The 13,124-nt window shown below is 47.7% G+C and overlaps 1 protein-coding gene across 2 annotated transcripts in view; it reads left to right on the forward strand.

The window, feature by feature from the left end:
• PI4KA (phosphatidylinositol 4-kinase alpha) overlaps positions 1-13,124 on the forward strand; it is a 2,470,135-nt gene that overhangs the window by 1,262,909 nt on the left and 1,194,102 nt on the right. Inside the window, exon 30 of one of the 2 annotated variants that reach the window (XM_069619956.1) lies at positions 3,551-3,574. The exons of the other annotated variant lie outside the window; for it this stretch is intronic. Coding sequence (XP_069476057.1) covers positions 3,551-3,574 — 24 coding nt within the window. The remainder of the gene's footprint in view (positions 1-3,550; positions 3,575-13,124) is intronic. 2 annotated transcript variants of the gene reach the window in all.

Below are 13,124 nucleotides of genomic sequence, written 5' to 3' on the forward strand. Positions count from 1 at the left end.
AGGTTTTATGGTTTGAATATTATCTGCACTTCCTTTAATGTTTAAAGGTTTTAAGGTAAGTAACTTGGTTATTCTCGTTTAGTTTAAGTACTGTAATTCTCATTTGCCTTTTAAAGTATTCTCATCATTCAGAGACTTTCAATAACATGCTTTCATTTGCATGCGACCACTCCTTAAGAAAGTATTCATTCAGCCTTCATGAGTTATCAAGTCTTTAATGTTCGTTGGTTTGTAAGGATTCTATTCAGAAACCTTTGACAACATGCCACTTGACCACACCATAATAAAGTATCCTTACGCACAGCATCAAACACTTGGATACCAGGTTTCTGCCTGTCTAGAAACTCATTGGTTGCTTTGATGCTTGTTCCTGCAGCCCAGATCTTCCGGCCTTCTTGTTGTTGCTTCCGGGTTCCATCTCCCGCCCCTCAGGCACTCCTGGATTGACTTATGGTCCCAGGAGAACAAACACCTTGAACAATAGCAAAAGGGACAGCCTTCTGGCATGACTTCCTTTTCACGCTTCTGTCGGTTCCACAGAGCCCCTGCTCCTGGGTCGCTCTTCTCTGAACCATAAGCGTATTGCACACGAACAACACCTTGCTGTACTTCTTGGCCTTTGCTTCTGCAAATTCACCACCACTGCTCCTGTCACCATTCCATCCCCGTTTACACTCATTAGGTGGGGCCTGTTATACACCTGCAGCCTTCTAACAGGCTGCAGATGAGAGTGCACAATTAGACATGCCTAACCTCTACTGCTCTCAGCTGGGCTCTTCTTCGTCCCAGTACCCAAGTGGTGAAAGCAACCAGTCTTCACTGCTCTTGGTTGCTTCTTCCCTGTCTCAGTACTTTTTGTAGTCATGCGTGAATGATTTAGAGGAGTTGTTTTATAACAACCCATAAAGACGGGGAAGCGGTTGGTTGAGTCATTTTTTGGGAAAGGGTGTTACAATGTCTCTCCCAAGGGCATCCCGCTCCCAGACTCCACAGACCCGCCACCCAGGTCATCCTCCCTCGCTTCTCCAACCCCAGGGACAGGATCCAAGAGCGATGGCCTTTCCCTGGCCACCTGCGCAGAGGATTCATGGGGAATAGGAGTGAGAACACCCTCAGGTTTCTCACATATGTGTCTCTCCTTTAGCGCTTAAAAATGTCTTATTTCTTTGCCATAACAACCAACGCGGAAGAGCATGAGAATAAATGACAACTGAGGTCACGGAGCACAGAGTGTGCTATTTGTATTGATGTTGCATCAGTTCTGGAGCCAACAACACAAATGTCCAACGCTGAGCCGCACTGCCCTTCCGCACCCCTCCACCCCCCCTCCTTCAGCAAAAATGGTTCTGCGATCTCCAATGGCAGGAAAGAATATCTAAAATGAGGTGAGAATTCCCTGGGGGTGGGTGGCTGGGGGACATCCATCAGAAAAAACATTACATGGGGTAAGTAATTTGTTGTTCTTTTTATTTTTATTTTATTGTTCTATGGGTTAGTGGTTTTCTATCAAGATGTATTTTGCCCATCCTGCTCTAAGTCTCTTGGTGGATCTGCTAAGTATTGGGCATGGATTCAGAGAAAGAATTAGTGTCAGAAGGGCTTTATGAAACCAGATGTGATTTTCCTTTGCATTGAGGTACTCTGGATGGCCCTTCACAATAGGGATGAGCATCAGATCTCTTTGTAATAACAAAACTGCAGAGCAATGAGTGGCTGATCTCCATTGCTTGGAGAACAAGTACCTGCAAAAGATTTAACTATAATGGCCCACTCTTCCTTTATTCATAGTGCACCAATGTTTGGCTGTTCAATTCCAATCCATTGCCATTGTATTTGTGGCTTTGGTGTGGCTCTTCAGAGTGGTTCTCCAAAGTATAAGCGTAAATGCATAGGAAAGAAAAACTGCCAATACACGTATCAGAACTTTGGATCTCTCTCTCTCTCTCTCGCACTCTCGCTCCCTCTCTCTCTCTCGCTCCCTCTCTCTCTCTCTCTCTCGCACTCTCTCTGGGCCTACGACTTAAACTCTCACACCTGAAGTTCAGGAAATATTTAAAGGCATCCCTCCAGAAGAGAAGGCTTTCCCCCAGGAATAGCTTATTCAAATGTCTTATTATTTTTCATCCTCCAATTTTCACTTATGTGGTCCAAGTTGTGTCCTTATCTCCCGATGTTCCTCCATCACCCTTAAACATTTGCACTCTGAAATGGCTTGTATACATAAAGCATACCCTAAAACATCAAATAAACATGGATGGTCCAAAGATCACTCTTCTTAAGTACTTAAAACATGTTAATGAGCATTGATGGAACTGTGATCTATTGAGAGTTGCAATTATGAATGTATGAGAGCAGTGGGGCTCAGAGGAGGAGATGGAGAGGCTGTCTAGTTTGAAGAGAAATATCGGGCCATTCTGAAGTGTTTTTGGCTTGTTATCTATAGAAACTATGAGCCTCACCCAGAATATTGGATGTTGGAGTCTAGCCCAAGGATGTACAGTGGTTTGGGGCTTTTATTTAAAGCCATTTGAGGCCATTCATTTAGTTTACACCCATCCATGGATCTCCTAAAGTGTCAAGTGGTCAAGGCATTATAATACTTTGGAACTATGCTCCCCACTGTTTTGGAGTCCCTTTAACCCATAGGCAATAAGGATGGCCGTTTGAAATGCGCTTTAACAGAATGTTCCACTACCCCATCGATTTTCATCTGTCTAGATGTTTTTGGAACATGACTCCTATGGTCACTCACCATGGACTGTGCTGCCTCCGGCTGTTGGGAGTTGTAGTCCATAACATCTGGAAAACAAAAGTTTCAAGCCCCGGTTTAGGAGGAAGAGGGTGACTGCAGTCTAAATCCACGAGCAACCTAGCATTTGGTTTCTTTTTTCATAATAAAAGATAGGTTTTGTTTGATTTCCATATGCATCCAAATGTTTTACATTCAGAGACATTCTAGAGTTATTCCACTGCATTCTTGTTAGAAGCCATTGTACGAAGAGTGTTCAAAACCTCTTTGAAAGGGTTTTCCCCTACAATTTGATGTCAGTCCACAAAATTTGAACTCACCACAAGCCCACCACGAGACTAGTGGTTATTCGCTCTTAGCAAGTTGGTATTGTGTATTTCTGTGAGTGCGTACGTGAAGGACAGCAGGTTGGAGTTAATGCTGTGTCCAGCTAATAATTTGACCTAGTGATCCAAATGCTTAAAATAGAGCTGAGGGTTTTGTGTCGATATTTATTTTTTTATTTTATGCAAAGTTTTCATTTTGGCTGTTTATGGGTCTGTGCCATCCACTGCTCCTTTGCACATTTTATCACCTGGCATGTTTTGTCACTGCAAGAAGGCCTATTTGCCTACAGGCACTGCTATAATGCCTGCACATTTGAGTGTGTGCATCAATGTACTGTATGATGTTTGATGCTTTATTTTGCCGTCTGCTTATTTCATTGTTTTGTTTAATTTCATTGCATTGGCGATGCCATCTCTTCCCATTGTCCTTGTGTTCCTGTTGCCCTCCCTGCATTGTGTGTTGCATATGCTCCAGCCGTCATCTCCCTCTGTTGTTCAGGTTTGTTCTAATAAGTACACCAGCATTGCCCGATTGCCTTTGCGTTTGTACTTTGATTTTTGGTTATTTTGGGTGCTGTCTCTTTCTTCCTGGCTTGTCATTTCTTACTCAGCTGCCATGTTTTTGGTGTGGGGGTCTACCAATCAGAAGCAGTGCATCTAAAGTACTACAACATGAATGCTTCTACAGTTTGTTCTATGCATTTCTTCCTTTGGGGTGTCACAAACACACACCTGCATTCTTTGAGACTTACTAGATGGGTGGAGTGGACAATTAAATAACAGGGTTACAGCAGCACACAGACAGACATAGATGTATGAGTAATTTCAGAGTCTTAGCTAATACCCTTACAGTTATAAAGACATGTGATGGGGTTTGATAACATTTTGGATTTATAATAAAATCATGTTATTTAAACTTCTAGAGTGCACGTTCACCCAAAGGCAACTTTTCGCTACACCAGCATAGAAACAGCAATGTTATTGACAGCCTAGAAAAATAAGGTTTTAAGAGACCGATGAAAGATGAGAAAATCAGAAATAGCTTGCAGAGAGTGAGGCAGAGCATTCCAGGCCTTAGCAGCAGTCACTGAGAAGGCTCGACCACCCATGCGGGATAGTCTGACCCGAGGAACTGGGACCAGGAAGGCCGACTGAGAGCAAAGGGGACAAGAGGGAACATACCGAGGAAACTTTGCTTGAAGACATTCTACCCCAGATTTGTAGAAGGTGCTGTAAACAATGCACACAGATTTAAAGAGAATCAGCTTCTCAATAGGCAGCCAATTAAGCTGTTTAAGCAAAGGAGACATATGCGCTCCAAACAGGGTACGATGGATGGACCTGGCAGCAGCATTCTGGAGCATCTGAAGACGATTTATAAGATAGCGTGGTTGACCCAAGTAGAGCGAATTACAGTAGTCAACTGTGCTAAGGACAAGAGCAGCTTTTGTCCTTCGCACAGTTGACTACTGCAATTCGCTCTACTTGGGTCAACCACGCTATCTTATACGTCATATAAACGATTGGCGCTTAAATTTTGGCCGGGATGAAGTGAAGGACTTTCTGCAGGATTTTCAATTTAAAGTGCCCAGTCTTGCAGAGAGCCGCAACCTGCTCATTCATAGAGAGAAAAAGTAATGTTCCCCCCAAATTCTTTACTGACTAAGACTGAAGAGGGAAGGAACCCAGAGAGATTGGCCAAAAACCAGCTGTCCAAAAAGAAAGAGGACTGGTGGTTCCGACAACCAGAACCTCTGTTTTGTTGCCGTTTAGTTTTAACCAATTTGCTGCCATCTAAGACCCCAGGTCTTCAAGGTAACTCCTACGCCGTGCCGCAGTATCTGATCACGTAAGATCAAGGCGGACGAAGATCTGTGTGTCATCAGCATAGGAGTACTACCTGAAACTATGGGTAGAATAAGGCAAAGAAGTGGCCTAATATAGATATTATATATCTCTGAAAGCCACAGGGGACCCTCCACTCTGGATTAGGGTATTAGTATAACTGATTGACTCGGAAAGGAAGTCCAAAGGATGCTATTTTTTTTTAAGTAAGTATCAAAAGGAGTTGATTATACCTGATACATTATTTTAACATATGAATTCATCATAATTTAATCCGCACTACAAACATTGTTTACATAGCAGGAAAATTAAGGATCTGCAGTTAAATATGGCTGGGAACCTGCGTACTGACAATGGTTAAACACGCCCCCACGCCTGCGAGAGACCTCGGATTGCTTCTGTAGGTCCATCGTGCTGCTGGACGGTTTTTGTGTCGTAGCGCATTTCAAACTGAAAACGATGACCGCAATGCCGGTGCCGTCTTGAGATCCTACTTGGACCACATCTTTGGGACATATGACTGACTTGCCCTCCGTGCCACCTTTCTAAAACATCATAGGATTGGATGTGCATTTAAGCCTCGAGGTGCTCGTTGTTCAGAAGACTTCGGTTCATACATTTTGGTCTTAGAAACCTTGGTCATTTTGAACAGTAGCCTTTTACAGTTCTTTATCAGAGTATTTATTCATCTCCTGATGAAGACGTTACTAAAATGATGTAAACACGTCGAAACCGGTTGAGAAATTGCGGATGAGGTCGTGTTGGACATCTACCTGACCCACCCCAAGATAAAACCACTTTTTCAACTATGGTGGTCTGGGACATTGATTGCACTTTAAAAATTAAAAAAACAAAAAAATTGTTAGCCATGACTTTTTATAGGTTTTATCATATATATATTGTTGTTTGGTATCTATGTATGGATGTATGATGGTTGTGTGTGGACGAATGAGTATATGATTGACTGTCATTTTTGATTAATTGAATTTATCTATATTCTTAATTTTACTGCTATGTAAACAATGTTTGTAGTGCGGATTAAATTATGATTAATTCATATATTAAAATAATGTATCAGGCATAATAAACTCCTTTTGATACTTTGTTAAAAAAAATCACATCCTTTGGGCTTCCTTTCCGAGTCAATCAACTAATATAGATAATAAACAGTATTGGTGACAGCGGGGATCCCTGTGGGACCCCACACGACAGCAGAACCAGTTTAGAGTGGAAAGGAGGAAGAGAAACCAACTGGGAAGGAACGGCCAGGAAGGCAGAAAACTATACCAAAACTTGGCCAGACAAACCAGCAGTGATAGCCGGGAGATCAGGGTGGGATGATCATGTGATTTCAAAATTATATTGTGTTTTTTTTTTAAATGGGACAACACTAGAACCAGTGATGATGATATTTTTATATTCGTATTTCAACGCACCCTCCGTTCTTCTAGCCTTCTCATCAACTTTCTGAAATTCTTCAGAGCAAACAATTCTGGTTGTAGCTGACCATTATATGTAACCTCTCTACTGCTTCTGCTCCTTAAATGGTTCTCTGCTGGATAATAAAGACAAAACCAGCAAGCTGCGGCCCCGTGAGCCACTTGTTGACATGATGTGATTTTGTTGTGATGTATTCGTAATACACAGAGGAGCCGGGCAGAATGAACTGCATCTGGGCCCAGATGGAGAAGAAAAGTTGGGAAATACACTAGAACAAAAGCAAAAGAATTGTAGACTTAGGCAATGAGGCAAGATTTTAGAGATTGCCTACTGGAAGGCAGAGATGGAATGCTTTTAATTTGCAAAGGGAGACCATTCAATAAGCATGCACTGGGGATGGAAAACCGCCTGTTTGCTGTAAACATACATCTATAGGTGAGGATGATCAACAAACGGATTTCTAGAGCGGAGAAGTCTGGAGAAGTGTGGTACGAGGGTATCTTCTCAAACAAGTAGGGAGGAACAAGTCCATGAAGATATTTCAAGACTAGATAAATCAGCTTAAACTGAATTCTTTGGCAGTCCTAGAACTAATGTAAGGAGAATCGGTTAGAAGAAATGGGATCAAATTTAGGAAACTTTCAAATCAACTGAACTGCAGTGTTCTGCGCTGAATGTAAGAGAGACAAGTGGTGTCCAAGAATCCCTGCCAGAAAAAGCATTAGCGTCCCCCCAATCCAGAATTCACTAGGGCTTGCAGGACAACAGGTTGATCATCTTTTGAAATAAAAGGGAACACTCGACATAGAAAGGTGTATACTTCAAATCACAGATTTCAGATTTTGACTTATTTGCTGATCGCCGCTCAAGTCCGATTACGTTTTCTTAATTTTTGGCAAACACAGAGGGAATTCCTAACAAGCAAAGAGGATAGGTCTTTCGGGAGGGATTTCTGATGAGATGTTTTGGTCCAAACAATGCTATCTCCATTATGGAGGGTTTAATCTAAAGGCTATTATTAGCCATCCAGTACTTATTTTGATTTAAACCTAAGGAGACACCTGAGCAGTGCTCGGAAGAGTTTGAAATCCTAAAATAAATCTGTCACACACGTCTCAGTGATACTTAAAGCCACATTTAGAGAAGCTAGCCTTCAATGGTTAACTGAATATATCGAACAAAAGTGCAGACAACAGAGCCTTGACAGACCACTTTAAGGCACTATGGATGGAATAGAAATATTTTAGAGCTCTGTTTTACAGAGAAGAGCAGAAACACCCAAGTGTTTACTCAGAGACACCAATTATGGTTGCAGGGTGGGAGAGCAATATGTAGTCAGTCGTGTCGAAAGCCGCCGATTTGTCTAACATTACCAGCGTTCCCTCACCGGTGTAGCCTACATTATCATCCCATTTGACCACCATAACGGTCTTCGTGCCTTGCAAAGGGGGTAAGCTAGTTTGCAGAAGTTACATAACCCAGAATTGTTTCACATTACGTCCTGTCCCCTTTCCTCCATACTGCATTGGTGTCCCTTCCAAGGGACGGGAGACAAAACATTTTTCACCAGAAAAAAATTCTTCCCTTTTAAATTTAGAGGCGTGCTGTGGTGCGGTCCAGGGAGCATGCGCTGGCCTGTCTCCGCCCTCCGGCGCCACACCTCAGTCACCTTTTCTGCGATGACGGGAACGGGCCGAATTCACCAGCGCTCCTGGGTTTGGCTTCGGCCATGTAATTCCACCCGCGGATACTTCTTCTTTGTCTTTTTTGTCTTTTCTATCATTCAGGTACTCGGTCCTCAGGCGTCACTGTCCTCCCCGGTGCATGTCGACTTCCACAGGGTTCAGCAGGTGTCCATCCTGCAACGGGCTCTTCCCAACTTCAGACCCCCATACCCTCTGCCTATGTTGCCTTGGCCCAGACCACGCTTGACAAGCTTGTACAGCGTGTGGCTCGCTGTCCTCGAAAGCGCTGAAGAACAGACTAGCCAGGTGGGGGGGAGCTCTTCCAGAGGTCGCCTCCAGAGGATCTCAAGAACTTCGTCAAACATCGAACCAAGCCCACGGTAGGGCCACTATTCTCCATCGCATCCCGCAAAGGAGACTCCTTCCCAAAGACTAAGTGGGAGGGACCGGTCAGGTCCTTATACCAGCATGTGCACCGAGGCTGCTGCAGCTACCGGCCGAGGGATCCTTGGATCCTGCCGGTGGTAGTGTTGAGGGACCGGAAAGTTCTCGTACCGGATTGTCATCCGAGGGGCTACACCCTAGTAACGGCAGTACGTCCGAGGGGGCGCCTAAACGCACTTCTCCCGACCCGCGGGTTGAGGCTGTCGCACCTACCGGGCCTCAACCCAAGGAGCAGGGTATGCCTCGTGATCCACACACGAGTCATGGAGGAGGTTGGGCCCAGCGAGCCGAGCAACACGTGGCAGGCACATAGCAGGCAGCTCGACAAGATGGCCGCCGCGCCTGACAGAGGCACCGTCCAACCCCATTCCAGGAATTCGACGAAGAACAAGTGTCAAAGTGGGACAGGCCTCAGCCATGTATGTTGCCTACGGCCAATCCCTCTTATGTGCAGGGCAGCTTTCCACTCCGTCCAAATGGGCAGGGTATGCAGAGGCTCCAGCAGCTCCTGTCTACCCTGTCAGTACTCCCTGCCACCTCTATGGCCTGCGAAGAGTGGTTCTTCGAGAGGTTCCTCGGCCTCATGAAGTCACCTCGTATGGGGGTTATCCTCAAGGACGCCATCAGTGAAGTCCTGCTGACTATGCTAGCGGCACCACAAGCACCTCCACCGGCATTTATCCCGCTCCCCAGCCGACTCCTCAGGTGGTTCCGTACCAGCCTCCGCTGCCTCCTCAGCCCCCGGCTACGGTTCATGTGCACACCATCCTCAGCCAGAGCCTTCCACAAACGTCTTGCTGGGCTGGCGGAATACCTGGGCCTACCCCGGCCCGAGGTCGAGCAGCCGGCAGAGGGGGTTCTGGCTGAAGTCCTCATGCGACGCTCCTCTGCCAAGACCGGGATTCCTCTGCAGACCGATGTAGTCTTTCTCGCCAAGAATGGCTGGCTTAAGCCCCATTCGGCCCAGCCGGTCAGTCGACGCCTGGATGCCAAGTACAGGCCGATGGAGGGGATACACTCTTGCTCTCGGCCCATCCTCAACCACATTCCTCAGTGATCGCTGAAGCATTATTATACTCCAAGCCTCAGTCGTCCTCAGCCTCATCCTATGCGGCACTGCTAGACAAGGAGGAGAAGCTCTTGGAGGCGTACAGCAAGAAACTCTATTCCAACGCCTCATTGCATCTTCATCAGGCCAACGCAGACGCCATGCTGGCGGCCGCTAACCAAAGGTTATGGCAGGAAATCACGGACTTGCTCCTGGAACTCCCTATGCAGAGCCAATCACGTTTTAAGGCGGGGCTCACTGAGGCCAAGCTGGTGGCGCAGGACCTCATGGAATCCACCGTGGCCCATGTGAACACCTCTGGCCGTGCCATCTGTATCGCCACAGACATGAGAAGGACACCCTGGCTCCAGGTGACGAAATTGAACCCTGACGTCCAGGAACGCCTATTAGATCTACCGTTCGAAGGGGGGGGGGGAATAGGGCCTCTTCCACTCTACCACGGACGAGGAGCTGGACAAGAAGAAAAACAGCTCACAAACTGCCAAGTGTTTATCCATCTTGACAAAGACCATGCCCAAGTTGTACACCCAGTCACAGCAGCGCTCTGACAGGGGGCGTACGTATGGAAGGTTAAGCGGCTTCCAGGAATGGAGAGGCTGCCAGACTGCTCGCTGTCTAAGAACTGGCGTAAGCAACAAAAAGGGTGTGGGGGGGTAAGGGCTTTTCCAGTCCCCCTCCTCCGCGACAGCCTCCGGGGGAAAGAATGCATGACACGCCCCTTCGGGTCCACGTATCTCCATTGGGGGGCAGACTTGCTCTCCACGCACATTTCTGGCGCCAGAATTTCAGACCCCTGGATCCTCTGTAGTCTCCAAGGGGTACCGTATCCCTATCTCAGCTTCTCCTCCACTCCCTCATGTTGGGACAGCAACTCTTCTGGCGTGAGATTCGGTCGCTCGTAGAGAGCGAGGCAGTGGAGGAAGTCCCAGCCTCCCAGCGAGGCTTGGGCTTTTACTCCAGGATTTTCACCATTCAGAAGAACCAGGCGGCCTGAGAGTTGTGCTGGACCTTTCCACCCTCAACCTCTCCTTATCCCTTCAGAAATTCAAGATGGTTACGCCAACTTTTATAGCGGAGACATTGTGCAAGGGAGAGTGGATGTGCTCCCTGGATCTGAAGGGTGCGTACCTACACGTCCCGATTTGGCAGCCCCATTGTTCTTTCCTATGGTTCAGGATCATGGGCTACCATTTTCTGTACAAGGTCCTTCCTTTTGGCCTCAATTCGGCCCCCAGGGTCTTTACCAGGCTCATGAATACGGTGGCTGCCCTCCTCAGAGTGCAAGGCCTCCACATCTACCCATATATCGACGACTGGCTTGTCAGGGCTACATCACCGGAAGAGGTCAACCACTCTTCCCATTCCCTTATGAACACACTGCACAATCTGGGCTTCTCGCTCAATCTCACGAAGTCGCAGCTGCAGAACACACAGACTCTAACATTCTTGGGCCTCACCTGGGACATGTACTCCGAGAAGGTATTTCCGTCGGAGGACAAGATCTTAGCCATCAAGAGGGCCTCCACCCACTTCCTCAGCAGAGAGATGACCTCGGTATGGTGGTACCAGCATCTCCTGGGTCTCTTGGCGGCAGTCCTATTAGCCATTCCACGCACGAGATTGAGGAGGATTCAGCTGCACTTTGCAGCCTCATGGAATCAGGAGCGGGGCTCTCAATCCGAGATGATCAACGTTCCTCCATCTCTCCACCTGGACCTAATATGGTGGTCCAGGGACTGCAACCTATGGACGGCAAGCCCTTTCACCCGCCCTCCCCACAGGCCACCATCAGCACAAACTCCTTGCTCGAGGCCTGGGGAGCCACCCTGGATGATCTCTCGGTCCATGGCACCTGGACCCGACAGGAGCAGGAATACCACATCAGTTGGTTGGAGCTGAACGCCATCTGGCTGGTGCTCATAGCATTCCTACCACTTCTCAGGGGAAAGGTTGTCCTCATCCAGACAGACAACTCGACCATCATGTACTACGTCAACAAGATGGGATGCACCAGATCCCCTCTTCTGTGCAGACTGGCAATCAGCATGTGGGAGTGGGCCCTGGAAAACATCCACCTCACGGCAGTCCACCTCCCGGGGGACTCCAACCTGGAGACGGATAGGCTCAGCAGGTTGGGAGCGGACAGTTACGTAGTTACGAGTGGCAGCTAAACAACCTCATTATTTAGGAGATCTTCAACAGATGGGGTCATCCCCAGGTGGATCTCTTTGCCACCTGGCACAACAGGAAGTGCCCTCAGTTCGCCTCCTGGCAGGGAAAGGCTTGGAACGACCCACACCACTGATTTCACAGAGTGGTTTGCAAGATCAAGGAGTCTCGCCAACTCAACATCATTGTAATAGCTCCATGGTGGGTGGCCAGGCCATGGTTTTCGGAGCTGAGCAGCCTCTCGGAGATGCCTCCGATTAACCTCTCGACGGACCGAGCTCATCTTCTGGCGAGCAGGAAGGCAGGGTCATCCACCAGCCCCTCAGAAACTAGCCCTCACAGCATGGTATCTCAACAGGTAACGCTGCGGCACCTCAGCCACTCCCAGGCTAATCCAGAAATCATACAGGGCACAAGGAGCAAGGCTACCAGGGCCCAGCAAATGGACCAGAGTCTGCCACTGGGCAGACTCCAAGGAAATCGACCGCCTGGCATGTACTTTGGAAGACGTGCTCTCCTTCTCGGCGCACCTCGCCCACTCGGGGGTCCAGGTGGACACCTGTCATACCTCGCAGCCATTGGGGCTTACAGAAACATGGAGGAGGGGATCTTCTTCTCCTCCTCCAATCCTATCAGCAAGAAACATTTGACGGGGCTTGCAAGGCTCTACCCGCCCATGAAGAGGCCACACCCCACGTGGGACCTTAACATACTTTTGGGCACCCTGGCGCACAAACCGTTTGAACCAATGGCATCCGCGGACATCAGGCTGGTCACCATCAAGACGGCCTTACTGGTCGGCCTCACCTCGGCTCGTAGATTCAGCGAAATCCAGGCGCTGGTCGCCTCAGAACCACATACTACTTTTCACAATGACAAAGTAGTCCTGCGGACCCACACAGCATTTCTGCGCAAGGTGCTATCTGCTTTCCACTTGAACAAGGAAATATTCCTTCCTACGTTCTTTGCCAATCCTAACCACGAAACACAGAAAGTGCTGCACTGCCTGGATGTCAGGAGCGTCCTGAAGTTCTACTTGGACAGGACCAAGGGCTTCCGCAAATCAGATGCCTGTTTGTAACCTTCGGAGGCTATCAGGCTTCCAAGGCCTCCATATCCCACTGGATGGTCTCGGCCAGGCAGTTCTCAGGAACCTATTTGCTTAAGGAGGGTCTCCTCGCCACCCTGGGGCTACATTCAGTTGTAATCGCCCATGCAGTATGGAGGAAAGGGGACGGCACATAAGAATAAGTTACTCACTGTAGTGACTAACATACTCTTAGTCCCCTTTCCTCCATACGTCCCACCAGCCTCCCCCCTAATAATACTAGTGTCATTAGGCAATGTTAATTCTTTTGTCGACACGTCAGTGGGGACTCAGGTGTGGCGCCGGAGGG

Source organism: Ambystoma mexicanum, chromosome 10, assembly GCF_040938575.1.
Source record: "Ambystoma mexicanum isolate Mex_15411 chromosome 10, UKY_AmexF1_1, whole genome shotgun sequence".
Lineage (NCBI taxonomy): Eukaryota > Metazoa > Chordata > Amphibia > Caudata > Ambystomatidae > Ambystoma > Ambystoma mexicanum.